Here is a 22,605-nt window from a genome sequence, read left to right as displayed (position 1 = left end):
CTCACTTCTCTATAAATTTAATAGTCTGCTGATCATTCTCTGCTTCAGGTCTCTCCCTACCCCAATCCATCTTCCATTCAGCTGTCAAACTGATTTTCTTAAAGCTCAGGTCTGATCATATCACCCACCTATTCAATAAACTCCAGTGGCTCCCATTACTTCCACAATCAAATATAAAATCCTGTTGGGCTTTTAAAACCCTTTATAACCTGGCCTTTTTTAACTTTTCCAGTCCGATTTTGCCTTATTCTTCACCACATATGCTGTGATCCAGTGACACTATCCTCCTTGCCGTTCCTCGCACAAGTCATTGGCTCTGTCTCCATGCCTGGAACTCTCTCCCATCATCTTCACTTCCTTAACTTCCCTGGCTTCCCTCAAATTTCATCTAATATCCCACCTTCTGCAAGAAAGCTTTTCCAGTCCTTCTTAATCTTAGCGTCACCTTCCTTCTAAGACTAACACGGATTTTTCATCTCTCTCCCTCTCTGCATGTAGACATATGTATGTGCATATAAATATATATACACGCACATATATGTATACGTAATTTGTGTTCCTTGTTTGTAGTTGTATTTGTATGCATGTCTCCCCCATAAGATTGTGAGCTCCTTGAGAGCAGGTGCTGCTTTTTTGCCATTCTCTATGACCTCAGCATTTAGCGCAGTTCCAAGCACATAGAAGGACTTAATAAATACTGGGTAACTGACTGAGAAATGAGAGGCATGGAGATTTGTGAAGAGGTTATCATAGCAGTGTAAATAATAAATACTGAAGAATGGTGGCAATGGAAATGGAGAGGAAGCAGGTTGGAGAAACACTGCAAAGGTAGGAATGATAGCACTTGGCAAATGATTGGATATTAAGGGTAAAGGTAAAGGCAAAGAAGAATGAGAGAGAATCACAAGGTTTCCAGCCTGGGTGAATTAGAATAATGGTAAACCATTAACAGAAACAGGCAAGTCAAGAACATATTTAGATCTGTATCTAAAGACAAGGGTGTCTAAAGACAAGGGAGTTCTATTTGGAAAATTCTGAAGTTACGGTACCAATAGTAAATACGGACATATAGACAAATATTATAAATAATGAAATATAGACAATAGGTCTGTAGCTCAGAAAAAAGGTCAAGGCTAGAGATACAGATGAAGTGTTAATTTATATAAAAGGGATACTTAGTCATATAAGCAGGCAAAGTTACCAAAGTAGAACATAGAAAAATCACTCCAGGGATATGTCTACATTTAGGTATTCTGTAAAGGAGATAGAAATAACAAGTAGAGAGCCAAGGTAGCATAGTATCATAACACCAAAGGAAAATTACTTTTCACAAAAAAACAGGAAGAGGAGAAGTTGACAGCATTAAATAACATTAAGAAATTAATGAGTTTAAAAACCGAGAAAAAGGCCATAAGATTTCACAATTAAGTGGTCATCAACGAACTTGCAGAGAACAATTTCAGTAGAAGAGTAAAGAAGGAAATCATACTCCAGAATGTGCATGGATTGTGACTATACTTTTTATAAAGGGCAAAAGAAAGAGGGACAGTGAAAGTGATGCAAAAAAAAGAACAAAAAAGAAGAGTCACTTAAATGTGTAAAAAGTATACAAAAGTCAACCATAGGTAAATTCAAAAGGAGATACCAAAAAACTGGAAGTGTTAAGACTACCATGATACATTTACTATATAGTTTTTAAAATGTACATAACAAAGATTCATGGTTTCATATACAACCCTTTCTTCTTCTATTTTTTATATATGGCAGGGTTCATGTTTATTAAGTCCAAAATAATAAAAAAATAAAATTTAAACATGGTAGTGAGGAAGTGGGAGCAATAAGTTTAAGCTATATAACTTGTCAAGGTATAAATCCTGTCTATCTATTAGGAGTCAAGGGATGTTATGATAACTGCTGTTATTTCCAAACCCTCTATTAGGGCTTAATGCTAAAGGCAGAAAAGAACGAGAGTGAATTCACCTGGGGTTAGACAGAAAACAGGCTGCTCACACTACCAGAGGCACAGAGGAAGCAATTTAGTTCATTTGTTTTTTAGTTAACTTCTTTTTCACTTTAAAATAGATTTCCTTTCCTTTCCACCTCCCTCTCCCATTGAAAAGAAAAACAAAACTCACGTAACAAACATGCACAATCAAGCAAAATACATTCCCACAGTGGCCAAGTGCAAAAAAATTTCTCTTTCTAAACCCTGAATTTATCACCTGCTGGATAGCAATTCATTTTAACAAACATTTATTAAGGACTAGGGCAGAATAAAAGCTGAGCCCCAAACATGGCAGTGCTTTCATTGCCTCCAATCCCCACATTTTGTAGCAAAAAAGTAATCAGAGGGAAAATAAGAAAATCATGTAAACAAGCATGCAATTAACTTCAACTATGAACCTTAAAGGTTTACATTAAGAATTAAGAATTAATTTTGCTGCACATAGAATACAAATCTTAATGATCACATACAGATGGATCTAGAAGGAAAAGCGTATTTACCACCTTGACTAACTTTATTAACTAACTACACCGTACACTTAACTGATTTTTTAAAACCATATTGTTAATCTTATATTTGGTCCCTTTGAAAAACTACTCCCTCAAAACTTACTTCCTTACTTGAAAAGACTACCACTCTTGCAAACTACAAATATCAACAAGCCCTTCTTGACTCTCAATTCTGTTACACAGCTAGGACAGGATTCAATCGATGCCCCTATAAGGAATTTGTGCACATAATTCACATTTTAAACACATTCTTCTTTGCTCTAGTCCCTGCTTTTATCATTTAAATTCTTCTTTTGAACATAGTATCTTCACTTTCCAACTATTAAAAGAAATCATTAGTACTGTTCCCTTAATCTGTTACCCTATACAAATTACCAATAATGACTGAAAGCCATTCTACCATTTTCCACAATGTCCTTAATTCATTTTTTTATACAGAAATTCATGTCAGATATCTAACTGTGGGTGTCCCTAAGGTTCTGTCCTGGGCCTTTTTCTCTTCTCCCTCTGAAGTCTCTTTCTTGACAAGTTATAAACCTTCCATGAGCTTAAATATCATCCAATATTTCTCTTCTCTGCTAAACTGCTTGAGAGAAAGTAACCTACATTAGGTGTTTCAGCTCCTCTCGTTCACTTCTAAACCCTTTATAATCTGGCAGCTTCAAACATCCTAACATAACTAAAACTGCACGTACTCTCCAAAGTTATCAATGATTTCTTCATTGCCAAATCTCATGTCATTTCTCAATCTTTTTATTTCTCTTTGGTTCTCTTACTCCCTACAGAAGCTATTCCAAGACTTTTCTTCTTTTCTGAACTCCCTCCCACCCTCCAAATCCCACCTCCCTTCTCTTTCAGCTAAGGACATTGTTTACAATTTTAATGAAAAAATTAAGGTCATTCAACACGAGCTCCTTCTTCTCCCATTCTCTTCATCCCAAAACTGTTTGAATTCTCTCTCCCACTCTTTGCTTCTTTCCCCCAGTCTCTGACAAACAAGCATCCCTCTTCCTTGCCAAGACCATCCTCTCTGTATTGATCCCATCCTCTTTTACCTTCTCTAGCAGATTCCATCCTTAATCACCTTCCCTCTCTCTCAAATTTTCAACCTCTGTTAACTGGTTCCTACCCCACTGCCTTCATACATGTCCAAGTCTCCCAATCTTTAAAAACATTTTAAAGCCTTTATCCTACAAAAATTCTACTATGTTCCCAAGCTATTGTTCTAGATCTCTCCTTTCAACTTTTAAAATTGTTTCTTCATTTGCTGCTTGAATTTCCTCTCCTCTCACTCAATTCAGACTGCTCCCTCCCAAGTTGCCAATGATCTCTTTATCGAACCTGATGGTCTTTTCTCAACCCTAACCCTTCTAGACCTCCCTATGCCATTTGACACTATTGACCATCTTTTTCTCCCCTTGACACACTTTCCTCTCTGGGTTTTTATGACACTCCTCTCTCCCAGTTCACCTCCTACCCATTCAATCTTTGTCTCCTTTGTTTACTTATCATCCACATGATGATATCTAACTGTGGGTGTTCCCTAAGGTTCTGTCCTGGGCCTTTTTCTCCTCTTCCTCTACCATCCTTTTCTTGATAAATTATAAGCTTCCATGAGCTTAAATATAATCTTTATGCAGATGACACCCAGATGTGCATATGTCTCAATATTTCCCTCAAGCTTAAGTCCAGTATCACCAATTGCTTATTGGCCATTTCACAATGGATGTAAACTTAAAATGTCCAAAGACGATCTCATTATCTTTCTCCCCAAACATGTCTTTCAAATTTCCCTGTCTGTTGAAGGCACCACCATCCTTCCAATGTCTCATGTTTATAACCTCAGCATTTTCCTCAACTCTTCACCCTCCTTTTTGCCATATACCCAATTACATGCCAAATCTTGCTGTTTACCACATTTCTTGTATTCAATTCCTTCTCTCTATCCATACGGCTACCATCTTAGTTCAACTCTCACCAGCTTATTTAGATGACTGTAATAGCCTCCTAACTGGTCTTGGCTACTTCAATTCTCTCATCCCTTCAATCCATTCTTCATACTGCTGCTAATTTTCCATTATACAGATCATGTGACTTTCTACTCCAACAAGAGGCTTCCTATTTACCTCTAAAATAAACTCTTTTGTTAAGTTTTAAAGTCCTACACAACCTGACCCTACCCTCATTGGATATTAACCCCACATCCACACTGTGATTATACAGCTAAAGTAGTCATCTCTGTCTTTCACAAACAAAACTCCATCTCTCATCTCTATGCCTTTGAATTGACAGTACCCCATACTTGGCATGTACTCTGTCTTTACCTCTGTCTCAGAGTCCTTTTCTTCCTTTAAGATACAATTCAACTACCATTTACGTGAAGGGTTTCCTAATCTCCCCATCTGCTAATGCCCACTCTCCCAAGCTACCTTATATTTAACTACAATGTCTGTGTATACTCACATGTTTTTGCCTATATGTCTCTGTATGTATACACATACACATATGTGTATAAACCACAAGTACATATGCGTATACACGTGTGTGTATATATGTGTATGTATTTACAAACTTTATGTTGTATGTGTACTTAGCTCATTGTGAGTAAGTATTCAGTCTTTGTGATTATATCTCCAGCTCTTAGCACCACACCTGGCACTTAGAAGGCACTGAAAAATATTTGTTTATTGATGGGTTTAATCTTCACACTTCCTGACTTCTCTGTAGCCTCTCATGCTGTCAATCACTGTCTCCTCCTGGATAATGTTTTTTTTCTGATACTGCTCTCTCCTGATTCTCCTACTGTCTGTCTAAGTGTTCCTTCGCAGTTTCCTTTGCCTAGCTCATTATCCATGCCATGCTCACTAAGTATGAATATCCCCCAAGGCTCTGTTCTGGGCCCTATTCTCCCTCTAGACCAGGGGTTCTTAACCTTTTTTGTGTCATGGACCCCTCTGGCAGTCTGTTGAAAACTATGGGTTTCCTCTTGGATTAATATTTTTAAATGAAGAAAATAAATTACATAGGAAACCAATTATATTGATCTGATATAGTTTATATACATATGTATATATATACATACACACATATATACCTTTAGACACCTTGAACTAGAAGTCTCATAGGCATCTCAGACTCAATTTGTTCAAAAGAGAAGTCATTATTAAAGATGATGCCCCCAAATGCTCCCCTCTTCTTACCTTTCTCATTATTGTTGAAGGCACCACTAGCTTCCTGGTCACCTAGGCTTGCAACTTCAACATCATCCTTAACTCTTCACTGGCATTCACTCTGTATATCCAATGTATTTTAAAATTGTCATTTGTACTTTTACAATAGGTCTTCTATATGTCCCTTTCTCTCCACTCAACATAGCTATCACTCTAGTTCAGGTCTGCTACAGCTTTCTTTCTGGCTGGTCTCCCTCAACTTTTTCTCCACTCTAATCCATGAGCTGCTAAAATTATTTTCCTAAAGCACAGATCTGAACATGTCACCCCTACTCAATAAACTTTAGTGGCTTCCTCTTATTGCCAGGATTAAATATTATTCTTTTGGGAATTCACAACTTTACCCTTTTTACCATCTTTTTCTAAGTTGTTTATACTTTTATAGCTTTTATGCATGATTTAGTTAGATTGGCCTGTTTGCTATTTCTTATGTATGAGATTCCTTCTCCTGATGCCACGCCTCTGTACTAGCTGTCCCCATGCCTGATGGGCTCTTCCTCTTCACCTTCACCTCTTAGCTTCCCTGGCTTCCTTCAAGACTTAGTTCAAACCTCACCCACTGTAGGAGGCCTTTCCCAATCCCTTCCACTGCTAGTCCTTTCCCTCTGAAATTACTTTCAATCTACTTTGTTTATTCTTTGAATGTATATAGCAATTTTATGTTTTCTCTTCTATTATAACGTGAGGTCCTTGAGGGTACAAGCAATTTTTTTCCTTCCTTTTTTCATATCCCCAGCACTAAATACAGTGGCTGGCATGTATTTAAGCCCATGATCACTGGCTGTCCATAAAATGCCCTTAGTGCCAATATTAACAAAGCTATCCACCATGATGTCAACCTCAAAGTAAAAAAATAAACAAACCAAAAAAGTACTCAAAAACACTTAACTTCTCCTCTATTCTAAGTAACTAAATTACCACATTCATCCATCCCAAGACTGCTTGAAGACAGCCTATTTTCATTAAGAAAGTATTTACTAAATGATTACTATGTGTGAATCACTGTGCTAGGCATTAAGAATATAAACATAAAATGAGAATCCCTGCCCTCAGGAGCTTGTACTTTATTGGGCGAAAACAGCATATATACAGATAAGTAAATACAAAATATACACAAAATAAACAAAAAATAATTTTGTGAGGAAGGAAGAGCAAAGGCCTTGTGTAGCAAAGTGCACTTGAGCTAAGCTGAAGTATTTTAAGAGGCAGAGGTAAGGTGGGAGAATGCTCTAGGCATAGGGAGCAGCCTGTGTAAATGCACAGAAAAGGGAGATGAAATGCCTTGCAAAGGAAACAGGAAGTAGGTCAGTTCAATTAAACCACAGGCTACCTGAAGGAGTATAACGGGCAAGAAGCCTAGACATGTAGGCTGGAGCCAGCCTGAAAGGCTTTAAATCCTAAATTGAAGAGTATGTATTTTATCCTAGATGCAAAAGGGTACCACAAAAGTTTCTTAAGCAGATGTGCTTTAGGAATATCACTGGCAGCTGTGTGGAAGTTGAGCTGGAAAAGAAAGAGAATGGGTGCAGAAAAGACCAATCAGGAGGCTACTATAACAGGCCAAGTGAGAGGTGATAAGGGCTTGAACTGGGATGGTAACCACTAGAGTGGAGAGAAGAGAATCAGCAAATCTTGGCAAGTAACTGGATTTGAGGGTTAAGGGAGAGAATGATCAAGGATTCTTCAAGGTTGCAAACGTGGGTGACTTGAAGAAAATGATGGAGATTTCAAAAGAAATAGAAAAGTGAGAAAAGTAAGGCTTTGGGGAGAAAGATAATGAGTTCTATTTTTGCACATGCTGAGTCTGAGATGCTTATGGGATATCTAATTGGAAAAGTCCAACATACACCAAGTGTAGAAGGCTTTTCCAAACAGTATGGTTGTAAAACAGAAGACAAATATTAAATAGCTTGAAGAGATGGAAGATGAATAGGGAAGGGGAAAGAAAGAACTGAATTTTATTACTTTGGAGTCATTTGCACATAGATGACAGTTGTGCCTATGGGATTTGACGAGCTCACAGTGAGTAAGGAGAAAGAAGAGAGACCAGGACATCTGGAGTAACCCTAAATGTAGTGGGAAAGGGTAGGGGAAAATATGGAAGAGACTATAAATGATGACCTAACGAAGAAGACTGAAAAGTAACGGCCAGAGAAGTGGGAGAACCATGAGACAGAAATGTCATGAAAACCTCAATCTAGGGATCATTTTGGCCCTACTTTACTAATTCTATGCTATATGCCCAAGCCTGTCATGACCTAGATCAGAGGTGACAAATATGTGGCCCTCAACACTCCTGAGAGTGGCCCACACAAAATGTAGGCGATATCTGACAAAATAAAAAAAAACATAGGTAACATTATATTTTAAAACTAAACCTATATGTAGCCTGTGGGGATCCTTATGCATGGATCAGTAGCACCCATTGCTATTTGAGTTTGACACCACTCATCTACACAGACAACAAAGAACTAACGAATGGAATGAAGTCACTTGCCTAGTACTGACAACAAATTAGACAACAGTGTGAGTTACAATAATGGAAATACAATAAAATCAAACAATAAAATTACATACATCAATTTCAACTTATATACGTCAAGTCAAAGGCTCTGCAGGAGAAACACCTTCAGACTTCCCTAGGATCTCTGTCCTTCTACCTCACAGACCTGTACTGTTCCAAGAAAATATTTTAAAATACATTTACCTTCCCATTTAAGCCCGAAGTAACTGTACCTGGAAATCAACCCAGGAATTAGTAATTTCAATAGGTATGAGTAAGTACCTTTGTCAGTATTTAGAATTTTAAGAACCAATTTCTTCTCCACAATCAATATGAACATATCTGCAATCATTTGTATACTTACCACACTGACTGAATTTCTCTTTTAGTTTCTGCCAAGTCAAGTCAAAAGGCAGCTAGAATGAAAACAGGTATTAGTAATAGATACACAAAGAAAATTAAAGAAAAAAAGTATCTTTTATATTTATTTGCTTACATTTCTGACAAATATCTGGTTTCCTTTGGAGCCTATTCTGTCTCTCATTGCACTTCCCATTGGGCCAGACACAAATCCTCGATCCATATCGATGCTTCTTTCCAGTACAGCTCCCATGCCAGGTCCCATTCTATCAAAGCTGGAGCTCATCCGGTCAAGTCCCATCCCCATTCCTCCAGTCATGCTGTTCATACCACCCATTCCACCACCTGGGGTTTTTAGAGAGGGAAAAGAAGATTTGGGAGTTTGTAGTTTGATGATTTGTTTTTTAGATAAACAAAAAGGTAGGGGAGTAAGTCATTGTTGGAGAAAAGGGAGAGGAAAAAATTACTTCTTTTAATATAATCATATTAGTATTTAACACATTTAACATTAAAATACAAGTGTTTTCCTAAAAATTGTTACAAAATCTAATTTAGATTACTGTTGGTTAACTGAATACCTACAATATACTACCTACTATACATACATGGAGCATATTACATATATACAGCTATGTGCTTCTATCAGGACCAAATACATCCAACTTACACAAAACCTGCACAAAACATTGCATAGTTTGGGTTTTTGCCTTTAATTTTCATCCCTTATTTTACTTGATCATTCCTAAACCCAGAACTATGGTAAGTAAATTCATAGATAGCAATTCCTACAAACTCTTAATTTGCCACTCTAAACAAATTCTCTGCTATTATATTACTTCCCCAGTTTTCCTTATACATTTCCACTTGTTTGCTAAAATTATTCCCAGTTTTCCTCAGATAGTAAGAGTCAATAGATACTATATAAGATAGATATCATCCTCTAACAGCAAGATCATTAAGTTCAATATTAATCAGGAGATTAATATCAAGGAGATATAGTCTAGGGTATAAAGTCTACCAACTGTAGGAGAAAAGCATGGTGAAGATTTAAATTATAATCACAGATGGATGATGGGTTCCTGAAGCAGGAAAAAATAGCATAGGGGAAGGACAGAGTAGTGATGGATCACTTCAGCCATATGAAGTCTGCTAGTCACTGAAATCAGAACAGCTGAGAAATTTCAACCTACTTTTTTCAAAGACCTGGTTATGAAAAATACCAGACTGGTTGTCAAATGAGAAAAAACAAGCCTTTGGAGATACACTGACTACTAGTAGCTTATAACTGAAAAACAGGAAAGGGGCAGGTTAAGAGAAAGAATGCCTGGCATAATCTAATGAATATCCTAAACTTTAGGAGAGTAGGTTTTGTAGAGATCAGAAAAAGAACAGGCAGGAACTCATGGCCTAAGGGGAAATCATCTCAAGAGGAATTAAATCCTTATAACAGACACAAATAATTCCAATGAGAAAGAATAGAAGTTATCTGAAGAGATACATAAGGGAACTAGATTAATTTATATTAAAAGACATGTACAGAAGACAGAGGCAAGGGTGAATCCTAAGATGGATGTTAGGAATGCTAAAAAGGCTAAAATGAGTCAAGGTGTACAATTAATGTTGAAGAGCAATAAAAATCTTTTAAAGACTCTTTTTTTGAGGGCATAAGGAAATTTAAAAAGGACAGGACCACTGCTAGAGGTAAACAGAATAATGATAATGGAAATCAGGTTAAGGATAGAATCATATTACCTCCTTTTTTGCTTGGTTTTTTTCCCCACTAAGAAGAAGGATCTTTTGACTGGGAAAACTAAGAGCAAGGAATCAGAACCAAGGTAAGTGAAAAAAATTAGATGACCTAGATACTCAATGAACTGAAGTAACCAAACTTGGGCATTCTGATATCCTAAGAATTTGTGAATGTGATGGCTAAGCTGTTACTGGAGATCTTGGAAAAATGTGGAGAATAGAAGAGATGCTAGAGGCCTAGAGATAACCAAAAGTTCTTGCAATTTCTAAAATAAAGTACATTCTTCAAACAACAGGCTTCATGAGTTTAACTTCAATTCCTGGTAAAATTCTAGAACTTATTATTAAAGGGATGGATTTGGGGGGACTTTGAAAAGATTATCAATCACTAAAAGTCAGCACAGATTTATCAAGAACAAGTCATGGTGAATTCGGGAATCTGTTTTGCTTTACTATGCACATTTATAAGGGCTTTGATTTTTTGCTGTTGTTGCTGAGAAGTAGTAGAGAGAGAAATAGATTTTTAGTAACTGAAAAAAAAATAAGTTTATTTTAAAAAACAAGTCATGCCAGACTAACCTCGTTTCCTGTGACAGGGTTACTACTTTGGTGGGTCAAGGAAATTCTGCAGACCTAGTATACCTGGATTTTAGCAAGACATCTGACAAAATTTCTCATTACATCCTTGTGGACAAGGTAGAGAGATGTAGGTTGGATGATAGTTGGATCTGGAATTAGTTGAATAACAAGAACCAAAAAAGTGGTAATTAATGGATCAGTGTCAAGCTAGGTCTTTGACAGAGTGTTTCAGACACCTATCCTTGGATCTATTTTTATCAATAATTTAAATGAAGATACAATTAAAATATTTATCAAATTGGCAGATGAAGGAAGCTATAAGGTATAGCTTACACAATGGATAGTTAAACAGGACTCCCAAAGATCCTGACAGGCTTACAGGGGTGGGGAACCTGTGGCCCTGAGGCCACACATGGCCTTCTAGGTTTTTGGGCAAGGCCTTCTGATTGAGTTCAAGTTTTACAGAACAAATCCTTTTATTATGGGGATTTGTTCTGTGAAATTTGGATTTAGTCAAAGGGCTGCACTTGAGGGCCTAGAGGGCCACATGTGGCCTCAAGGCTGCTGGTTCCCCAACCCTGGAGGATAATTGGCTAAATATAATAAGATGCAATCTAATAAAGTCGATGGAGATAATATAGCTAAACAACAGTGCACATAAAAAAGGAACTAGGGATATTAATGAACAATGAATTCACTATGGGTCAGCAATGTAATGTAGCGGCCAAAAAAGTTAAGGTTACCTTAGGCTAGATAATGGTAGTGCAGTAGAAAAGGCACTGGTTTTGAAGTCAGAGGACCTGGGTTCAAATCTAGTTTCTGCTATTTACTACCTATATGACCTTGGGCCTCTGTTGTCTCAAACATGAAATGAAAGGGTTGGACTTGATGGCCTTTGAGATCCCTTCCAGCTCTAGATATGGCACAGTAGACAGAGCACTATGTCTGAAGTCAGGAAGACCTGAGTACTAATCCAGCCTCAGATACTTACTAGCTGTGTGGCCCTAGGCTACTCACATAACCCTGTTTGTCTCATTTGCAAAATGAGCTAGAAAAGGAAATGGCAAACCACTCCAGTATCCAGAAAACCCCAAGAGAGGTCACTAAGACTTGGAGAGGACTGAAAAATGACTGAATGACAATAACGAAAGCATTATACAAATGCTCAATATTATTATTCTCTAAGTTGTGTTTGGGAACAAAATAGGCTGGAGTCTTGCTTTAATAAGCCCTATTTATACTACATCTGGAGTAATGTATGCTCATTTCTGGGCATATAATTTTAGGAAAGAGAATGACAATGTCTGTCTGAAGAGAAAGAAGGGAGGATATGACAGCTATCCGTAAGAGTTATTCTGTGGAAGGTGGGCTATATTCCTCTTGCTTGGCCCTGGATGACATAGGTAGAAGCACTGGGTAGAACTTACAAAGAGGCAGATCTAGATTTGATTTAATGAAAAGCTAATAATCAGTTTTCAAAAAAGAATAGTTTGTCTGAGGAGCTAGTGGGTGTCCTTTCACTGGAGGTCTTTAAGTAGACGCTGAACGGCCACTTGCCACGTATTCCTATTTGGGTATTAGTTGAATTAAATGACTAATCAATTAGTCAATAAATATTTAAGCATCCTCAATGTGCCAGGCACTGTGCTAAAAGCTGAGGATATAAAGAAAGCTTAAAGACAGTCTATGCCCTCAAGGAGTTCATCTTCTAATGGGAGAGATTACAAGCAAACAAATATGTACAAACAAGCTATATACAGAAATAGGAAATCATTAACAGAGGAAAGGTGTTAGCAATAAGGGGGACACAAAAGACTTCATGTAGAATGTAGAATTTTAGCTAGGAGTTAAAGGAAGCCAGGGAAACCATGAGATAGAACTGAGGAGGGAGAGCATTCCAGGCACAGCCAGTGAAAATGCACCAAAGCAAGGCATTATTAAAAGGTCACTCCCAACTTTTATAATTCTATGATTCTGTGTTAGGGATAAGAAAAGCTGACAGAAATCACATACTGATCAGTTTATGACAACATGGAAGCCAGAGAAGAGACTAGTTCAGTGGAAGAATTGTTAATAAGTTTTCAGGAATTGGAGTTTAGATGTTCAAAGTGGGAATGTAGGGAGTATTTTAGGTCTACCAACAAAAAGCCAGTACTTCAAGAAAAGCTCATAGGAAAAATAATGGTTTAATAAGGAAGTGGGATCAATAAACTGGGTATAAATAGTAAGTAAGGTGAAGGGTAAAATAAGGTAACAAATAAGAGGAAGAGGACTAAAGTGGAAGAAACTCAACATCTGTTTCTAAGTAAGGTTATAAAGCTACTCTTCTGTACTTTTCTACTTGACAAAGTTTATGAGATATGAAAGAAATCCACCTCCCAATCTTTGCCTACACAATCTTAGGAACCCCTCAAATGAGAAATGTAAAGCAATCCACTGGACAACTCTCCCTACCTCTTAAATAAATTAAAAAACAGTGGCAGCTGCAAAGCTTAACAAGGTAGATAAGATTGATGCTAGGGCAAAAATAATTCTGTTCTACACATGGTCACATATGTTTAGGAAACTCTTGATGGACAAGAGAAACCTAAAGTGGGGCTTTAGTTCATACATGTTTAGATATCTGCACAGGAATAGTAAAGAAGTAAAAATCAATAGTCAAGAAAAAGAGCCATCAATCAAACTACCAAGGTTTTCCTATATAACAGTCTTCACCAGACAAAAGTATAGTTCTAGAATAAGCGTAATATGAGATTTTTTACACTGTCATTATAAATTCCTAGCATTTTTTGCATATAATAAACATTTAAAAATTAATTTTAGGAAAAACTTTAAAACCTACTCATGCCAGATCCTACTGGACCCATGTTAGAAGCTCCCATTCCTCCTGCAAAACCTCCAATCATTGCACCACCTTAACAAAGACAGATAATATGCTAATTAACTACAGTTACTTTCAATAGAGTATAATTAATCTGACAACATTTTAATATTTCACTTATAAGAAGCTAAAGTAAGAAAACTGAGTTCATTGAGGACTTTCTAAAAGAGTTTACTCTCAAGTATGCAGATATTCTGTTTTTAGAGTAAACTACAAGGATGTTAGTCTTGCCAGCTTATTATCAAAAGTATCCCCTTCTAAAAGAAACAAAATTGAATGAAACACTATACATAATATTCCTTATTTTTAAGACAGAAGAAATAAAAGTATTTTGACATGACCCACAAAAAGAGAAAGAAGCACAACATGACATCACTGCCCTACCAATTCTACCAAAAGAATCCCCGAAGCCTCGATTCATTCCAATGTCACCACGTCCAAAGTCTCTTTCCATGCTACTAGCCATTCCACCACGGTACAATTCTGTAAAGAATGTGAAAATAATAGTAGGAACAATTTAAGTATTTTCAAGCATTTCAATATTTCTTTAAGAACATGCCTAAAATAAAAGTAAGATGACAGTAAAACTTGTAAATATGAAAATGTTATTTACCTAACTTACCTCCCATGCTGCTTCCCAGGCCGCCCATACCAGTTCCCATTCCTGCCATGCCAGTCCCTATCCCTCCACTCATTCCACTGCCCATGCTCCCTCTGAAGTCATCTATAGCACCCATTCCTAAGTGAAGGAGGGAACAATTTAATAGTAGGGAAGAGCTATACACATAACATACTTCCAATTCCCCTCCCTCCTCCAAATTAATAATGTACCTACCTCCCATTCGGCTAATTCCTCCAAATCCTCCCATGCTATTCATTGTTTCCATGCCACCAAACCCAACTCCTACATAATAAGGATAAATTTGAAGATAGTATTGTTAATTACATAGTTTAAAGGTATACTTTTGTCAGCAATAAGTGCCACCTGTTGGTTTTTCCTCTACCCATCAGACTACTGCACCAACCTTATGTGGCTGCTTCCTAACTCTACTAAAAGCCTTTGTGTAGAATCAATTCCTACAAAAAGCTCCCAGGGAAATGAGTTAGCATTAAGGGAAGCAGGAATTTATGTTTCACGTTTGACAGTTTTTCAGTAAATGATGATGATCATATACACAAAATGTAAAGTCTTGTACATACCTCCTCCCATTCTATTCATTCCTCCAAAACCAGGACCATCCATTCCCATACCTCAAATGAAATACAAAATATTTACTTTTAGAAAAATGTGGGAAAAGAATGTAATGTTTCATGTCTGGCCACAAAATGATGCAACAAAGCATAAACAAATGCTTTAAGTGACAATGGAATATTTGGGGTGGGGTCACTTGCCTGACCCCCTATGCCAGTCATCCAGTTGTGAAGGTTCAAGGATTAGGCCTGAGAAATTACTGGAGGACAAGAAAGGAAAGTGTTGCTTCCATTTTTCCCACCTCCCAGATCCAATTCCCACCCCACAGTGTTTTTTAATGAGTACAAGAATTCAGTTTAAATTCAACAAACATTTCAGAGAAGAAAAGGGAGAAGGTATTAGAAAATCAAACATCTATGTAGCAGTATACTCTCTTCAGTTGGCTATAACTGTTCAATAAAACCTTCAACCTCAGATCTCCAAGTCCAGAAGCACCTCTATTTTATAGCACAAACACTATAAAGCCACTAAGGGATATGTAGAGGTAATTCAACCAAGGAAGCTAAAAAAACAACACAACAAAGGGGCTAAGAACACTTCTGCTTGGACTGAAAAAGCTACTATTATCACTGACCTCAAGTTCTATGGAATAATTATAGAAGCCAACAAAAATCATGCAATTTTCGTTGGTTAAGTAAGCAAATGTAAAAATCATCTCAGCTAAGTTTCATTTGAATGGACACATCTACCTATATTTATCTTTAATCTGATATTCAAATTTATACTACCTTGTTAATAAATAAGTAGTGATATACTTCTATTTCATTCCACCAACAAATCTTTAGCCATACTCTGTGCAAGGCAATGTGCTACACATTCCCTTCTCCCCTAATGTTGTGTTAAATGATTAGTCACAGCACAGCTGTCTGCAAAAGAAAACTTGCTTTCTTCCACTCTCATTTCCCTTTGCTGTTCTCATGGTTTAGCTTCACTGTCAATTCAAGTGATGCCACCATATCCACAAAGCTCTAAAGGAGGCTTTTAATACACTGCAGAAAAGGATATAAACTTTCTTACTAACCAAGCAGAGCAATTTTCAAGAAAAAACAACAACATAAAAATACTTACTTCCTGGTCCTATATTTCCCATTCCACCTCCCATGTTCAACTGGTTGGCACTAATGGGCTGCCCACCTGGTCCAAGCCCCATTCCAATGCCTCCAAGACCACCTAAAAATAAAGATAACAATACACAAAACCTGGTGGTATTAAGGATCCAGTCCTGAAATCAAATAAATTATTATAACATACTAAGCTGTTACAAAATTATAGACCCGAAAAAACTGACAAAGAAATTTAGGAACACAATACTCTGGTACATCACCATAGGAAAAAAAAAACACCAAACAACACATTTTTATTAAAGGACCCACTCCATCACCAAAGTTTTCTTGGTTTAAGCTCCTTATTTTCTCATATCTTGGTTCCTACTGGCTATAGATAATTTTTGCTTATTTTTTCCAAAACAGGACCTGAAAATGACTAAAATTTATTTGTAATAGTAGATTATATATTGTACGTGTAAAAACAGGATAATGTTTTCACAATTTCCATTAAGTACTAACTGCCTTTCTAATAATCTAGTTATAAAAACATTTCAAGGACCAACAGCAACAAAGCCATGTCCATTAACTATAGATGAAAACTTCACGTAAATAATATTATTTCCATTTAACTAAATATAGCAAAGAACTCTATGTATTTTAAAATTACTAATTAATGACCTAAAACCATAAGCATTTCTGAGTAGTTAACTCATGTTACAGACTAAGAATGAATTTATTCCCCAGTCCACCAAAAATAGTTATTTAGTCTCAAAATATTTCATTTTTTAATTATAGCTTCACTTACGGGGCAATTGGGGTGTCTTACTATCATGTGAGCGATAGTCTTCATGAGGGACTGATTTGTCATCCTAATAAGAAAACATATATTATGCGGTTAAACTGTGAAAAAGCATAAGCACAAAGATGTTATAATATATATAAGGGCAAAGGGAGGCGTTTTTGGTGGGTGGGGCAAGGACTCACCATTTTCACATGCATAGGTCTATCAAATAAAAACTGTCCATTGAACATAGCTGAAGAGTCAGTCAAGGAAAGCTAAATCAAATTACTGCATATGAATATTGGAGAAATTAACCAAACAAATCCCATTTTATACTTAAACAATTACAACTACTTCAAACAATTATTTCCTAAGTTACTAAGTACTATAATTAATAGCCTCTTTTAGGTATACAAGGTTTTAGTTTTTCTCTTGGCAAATAAGAAATTTATTTTTAGAAGGCACATATAACTTATTTAATCCACTCACTGAAAAAAGAAAACATGATGTTTCATTTTAATGTATATTATTAGTGTACAAGGGATTATATAAAACAGCTACCTTTATATGTATGGCTAAAAAACCCCAAGTATTTTACCAGGACAGAACTGTAATGCTATTTCAAGTTTCAGGAGTGACTTTAGTACTTGGATGTAATAAAGGTCTGCGTGTACTGGAGACTAAAGTCTAACATACAGCTAAGCCAAGTACAGTGCAAAAAGGCACAAGGCAACAAAGTATACCAAATACAACTGGCCTGAACTTTAACAATAAAAAACAAGGGAAAAATGGTATCAGACTCCTTCAACCACATTAGATATAATACTAAAATGTAAATTAGGATACAGATTGCTTGAACTGCTTCAATTGCTTGATCAAAAGTGACTGTGCCCATTCCTCTGCTCTTGCCATCTTTGTCTTCTTTAATATCTGCCCGTTTTACTGTTCCAGCTATGCTGAACACCTCCTTTAGCTTCTTCCAACCAACTTTGAAGTCAAGCTTAATATAAAATTATATCAAAGTTATGTTACTAATACACCTGTCTCCCCAATTATACACAACAAAATCTTTTCTAAACTCCAAAATTATAAATACCAAAGAACTATAATTCTTACTACCATCATACAACATATCAATAATTCTCAAATAATAAACTGTAAATCTCCTTAAGTATTTTTAAACTCACTTAATAAGTCACATCTACACATTCCCTTCTCCTTAAAAGTTTAATTCCCAAAAGTCTCACCTGCTCAGTTAGCTCTGAGAAACATCTCAGCCCTGACCAAAAATTTACACATTTGATACTTGTACATCTAATTCTACTAAAAGAAATTAATATTGAACAGTGTTGTTAATTTAATTTACTTTCTTAAGTGTAGAACAGCTGGACAGGTATTCTCCAAACAAACCAACTACAACACATGACAATTCATGAATACATATAATTCATGGATCAGATATGCAAAACTACCAAGAAGAAACCCATTTGCCAACATAAAAATAAGAGCACATGCAGATAAAATAAATGTTAAGAACTGTACAAATCTTTAATTCCACAGTTCTTCTGGGGAAGAAAAAACCTAAACTAAAATAATTGCATTGATACTCCCAATTTGTACAAATGTATTTTTATTTAAGAATTTAAATAGTTACTATTTCACTTATTTTTACTAAAAATAAGCAAAATGTTCTTGTAAAACCCACAAGCAATTTGGCCAATGACAATGAACTAATGAAAAATTAGAGCTATACATCTGAACAACAAAAAAATTGAGACTAAAACTTAAACTTACATTAGCCACAAAAATTGTAGAACCAAGTCTACCAGCCTGCAAATTACTGATAACCTCAGGAGGAATATTTGGATTATTGAGAATGGAAGGTGGTAAATTCATCAACCCCGAACCCATATCAGGGACATGTCCTCCTGGGAATGATCCTCCTGTACGTTGCAGTGCCCTACGAGCATTTTCTCCATCAGGATCCTATAACACACATTGAATATTAAATACCACTAGATGAATCAATATGTCTAAAATCATTTAAAACAACTTGAAATTCTATAGAAACTAACACAACTGGCTCAATATTAATGACCATCTTGCAGACCCAGCTTAAGTGTCAAGGACTTACAGGCAGAGACTGAATTATTCTTATACATAGAAAGGAACCCTGTACAAAGTCTATGGATAGATAAAAGATTTCAATCTCCAGGGATGTCAGTTTAGCACCTTTTTCCAATCACTAAAGTCACTTAAAGAACTTGAAATTAATTTACGTTTACCTCATACTACATAGCATAACATATATACATAAATATACACCCTAAGAAGAAGAAAAGTACTTACCTGTGGCTTCTTTCTTTCCAAAATGCAGCTGTAGTGAATTGTCACTACTGATGCCCCCAGTGAAATACAATATTTGGACTGATTAGCAAATGCAAGGCTTTAAAGCCTTGGAAGTTACATGACCCAGGGCTTTGAAGGAAAAGTAATTTTTAAAATTCCTTCTCTATGAAGTCTTAGTTTCTCTCCTAAATGGGAATATTTACCTACTCCTTAAATCCTGTCACTCTACTGAAGTGATCATGATCTTGAGGCCAAAAGTGGAGAAGAAAGTTTTTAGTTACAAACTGGATTAGAGATTAAAGCCCTCATAGAGTCAATAATACAAGATTTCTATTATCTAAGAAATATTTTAATTTTAAGTGAAGAAGAAGTGAAATAAGCTGAAAATGTGAAGAACTTCTTCCCCTACTTTACAAAATACACAATAGCATCTGTAATATACCACGTGCTAAATAAATGAATACATTTCATCATCCATTGAATACATTTCATTGCAAGAACGATTAGGCTATAATAACAAAAGGCTAATCAGAAAGGGAGAGGAGCCCTGGAGCTTGTGGGGAGCCTCAAAAGTCATAGGAGGTAAGGCAGAAATAATGGTTCAGGCCTCCAAAGCTGATGTCTTCATGGAGCATGTTAAGAGCTATCTGCCCCCGTGCTAAATGGTCCTAGATAGTCATGCTTTTTAAAGCTCTGGTGTCTGTTTTATTTTTGTTTGTTGGGTCAGACATGTGAAGTAGACCTGAAATTTCATGAATGTGAAGACCTTTAGGTGTGGAAATTGGCACTATATAAATCCCTTTTGATTTGACTTCAAATAGCATCTATTTATTAGTCTTTTTCCTACATGTCCCTATGCTGACTTCTAGCAGTGCCTTATCTCTTCTAATTTGTTACTTCTAATTTTCTCCAGTTTATGTGGTAAAATAGAATAATCAAATTCTTTAGAACTTGACCTAAAATAAGAGTAAAGGGAATCTAAGAGGCCAGAAGGGCTCATCTGTGAATAGAGCACATTACCTTTAACGCACAGACTTTGTGACATCTATTTTGGTTTTTGCTTCATTCTTGACTTTCCACTCTGTTCTAGACAGTTGAAGTTGCTAGATACATTAAGTTATTACTGCTGAACAATTAACACTGGTAGGGAAAGTATGTGGGAAAACAAGCAACTTTTGCTTTTTAAGTTAAATGAGGAAAATTTTCACAAAACCTAAAAATTTAATGTCATATTTCAAAATGGAAAAGTAAAGTCGAGAAGTTCTATTAATGGGAAGAAACAAGCACTCTCTAGAAACTGGATCTCTAGAACAAACTTGGTCTCCAATATTACTACAGAGACAATAATAAAAAATGAGCCAATACATAAAAATAGTACCTTTCTCAAGAGGCCAAGCCAAAAATCTATCATGAGTGGGGGGACAAATTTATAAATACGAATGTGTACAGAATTTCCATGAATATTCATTTAAGAATGGATTTACCCTACAACTATGGGCTGTCTTTTGCATACAAAGACAAACATTATCTACTTCTCCAGTACCATACATGCCTTGAGTTTTGTTTTCAATAAGTAGTTTGTATTTATTAGGAATAGAGGAGGGTTGCATAGAGTCATCTAGATTTATTCACACCTTTGTGATCAACAGCATGCTTGCTGGAAAGTTGACTAGGGTTGAAGGCCTACTTCATGGGAACAAATTGTGGGGTTGTTTTTCTGTAAAAAGCTAACTGGGGTTGGAGTGAGATCAACACCATGACCTATGCTCTACTGAACCATGACAAAAATCAACTAAGCAGTATAAATTTCAGGTGCACTGATGGCTTATTCTGAACAGATATTTAGGGAAACTTCAGTAGATAAAAACAGCTAATGATGCTGATGCTAAGATACTCATGCAATTAATGGAATATGGTTTAAGATCCTAGGAGGTGGAAGGGACCTGAGAGGTCTAGTCCCAACTCCATAGTCTTAGAGATGAGTAAAGAAACTGAGGCTTAGAGAGGTTAAGTGATTTGTCCAAGGTCATCTAGTGGCAGATTCAGGATACAGGTTAGGTTACAAAATCTAGCACACAACACAGCCAGGTGCTCACTATGAACATTTTTCTTTTGTAATTATCTCTTTTCAACAAATCATAAACCTTGAATTTTAAATTTGCTAACTTAATAAGATAATTAAGGTCACTACAATGTTGACAAAAACAACAAATATAGGTCAATTTCCTACATGAAAAAGTGAAACCTAAAAGATTTTATCTATCAAAATAACAACAAAAACATTAAATTATGAGTGAAAATAGAATACAATCATCCTACTTCATCTGAATTAAGCTGCCTCTAACTTAGGAATATGTTTGTTATAAAAGTTTATTTTTTAAGTTGGCTGACCAAATTCATTATACATTTTCCTCATAGAAATAATGTTATAAATTATTCCAGTTACTATAGGTTGCCCTATTGAAAACAACTACAAAAACCTTTTGGTCTGGATTGTACCTGAGGCATAGTACTAATAGCACAATCTTAAATAATACCTAACCATAATTTACAATGTTATTTCTATGGGAAAATGCATAGCAGCAGGACTTCCCAGTTCTAGCCTTGTGAGTTCTAGGACTCCACCTACACTACTTGTTCATGTTCAAGTCATTTGTGAGTGTTCAGAAGTTGGAGACTGTCAGTGCGAATGTTGACAATTAATGATTCATTAAAATTAAGAGAGCTTTACTATCTAAGACTTTTAAACTTCAATATTAGAGAGAAAAAAAGAAACAAGTTAGGAGTGAAAACATGGTATTAATTTCATTTGGAACATGTAATTATACATGTAACCAGTATGACAGGTCAGATAAACTTCATTCCAGTGTTTGAGACTCCTTATTCAAATATTAATGGAGCATCTGTGCTAGAAGCTGAAAAGGCCACAACGTATGATCTCACAATCAATTTTTATAGCAGAGTGGAGAAGGGAGGGAAATGATGGGCATTTTAGTGTGAATATACTACAACTTCAATATTTGGAAAAGAAAAAGAGTATTATCACCGAACAACTAATTTTTAACCCCAAATTAGTGATATCCCTCATAGAAGATTGAACAAAAGACCTGAGAGTTTCTCAGTTTAGCAAACTTTTTTTTTTTTGGTTTTTTTGCAGGGCAATTGGGTTTAAGTGACTTGCCCAAGATCACACAGCTAGTACATGTGTCAAGTGTCTGAGGCCACATTTGAACTCAGGTCCTCCTGACTCCTGGGCCAGTGCTCTATTCATTGCGCCACCTAGCCACCCCCAAACTTTTTCAATGGTTATGACTTAGTAGATAAGTCTGAGAGAGTTAACTGAGTCTTGATACTCAAAGTT

At 36.1% G+C, this 22,605-nt stretch overlaps 1 protein-coding gene across 1 annotated transcript in view; it reads right to left on the bottom strand.

Annotated features, from left to right (window-relative positions):
* The window catches only part of MYEF2 (myelin expression factor 2), a 49,428-nt gene that overhangs the window by 12,955 nt on the left and 13,868 nt on the right, over positions 1-22,605 (bottom strand). Inside the window, exons 6-17 of the mRNA XM_036736866.1 lie at positions 18,690-18,881; positions 17,742-17,895; positions 17,099-17,148; positions 16,920-16,983; positions 16,137-16,238; positions 15,017-15,067; positions 14,652-14,720; positions 14,430-14,555; positions 14,201-14,299; positions 13,778-13,849; positions 8,744-8,952; positions 8,612-8,663 (exon numbers count right to left, since the gene is read on the bottom strand). Of these exons, the coding sequence (XP_036592761.1) occupies positions 8,612-8,663; positions 8,744-8,952; positions 13,778-13,849; positions 14,201-14,299; positions 14,430-14,555; positions 14,652-14,720; positions 15,017-15,067; positions 16,137-16,238; positions 16,920-16,983; positions 17,099-17,148; positions 17,742-17,895; positions 18,690-18,881 (1,240 nt within the window). The remainder of the gene's footprint in view (positions 1-8,611; positions 8,664-8,743; positions 8,953-13,777; positions 13,850-14,200; positions 14,300-14,429; positions 14,556-14,651; positions 14,721-15,016; positions 15,068-16,136; positions 16,239-16,919; positions 16,984-17,098; positions 17,149-17,741; positions 17,896-18,689; positions 18,882-22,605) is intronic.

The sequence above is a fragment of the Trichosurus vulpecula genome, chromosome 8 (genome assembly GCF_011100635.1).
Source record: "Trichosurus vulpecula isolate mTriVul1 chromosome 8, mTriVul1.pri, whole genome shotgun sequence".
Classification (NCBI taxonomy): Eukaryota; Metazoa; Chordata; class Mammalia; order Diprotodontia; family Phalangeridae; genus Trichosurus; species Trichosurus vulpecula.
The sequence above is the reverse complement of the archived record's forward strand: the minus strand, read 5'-3'. Positions and strand labels throughout refer to the sequence as shown.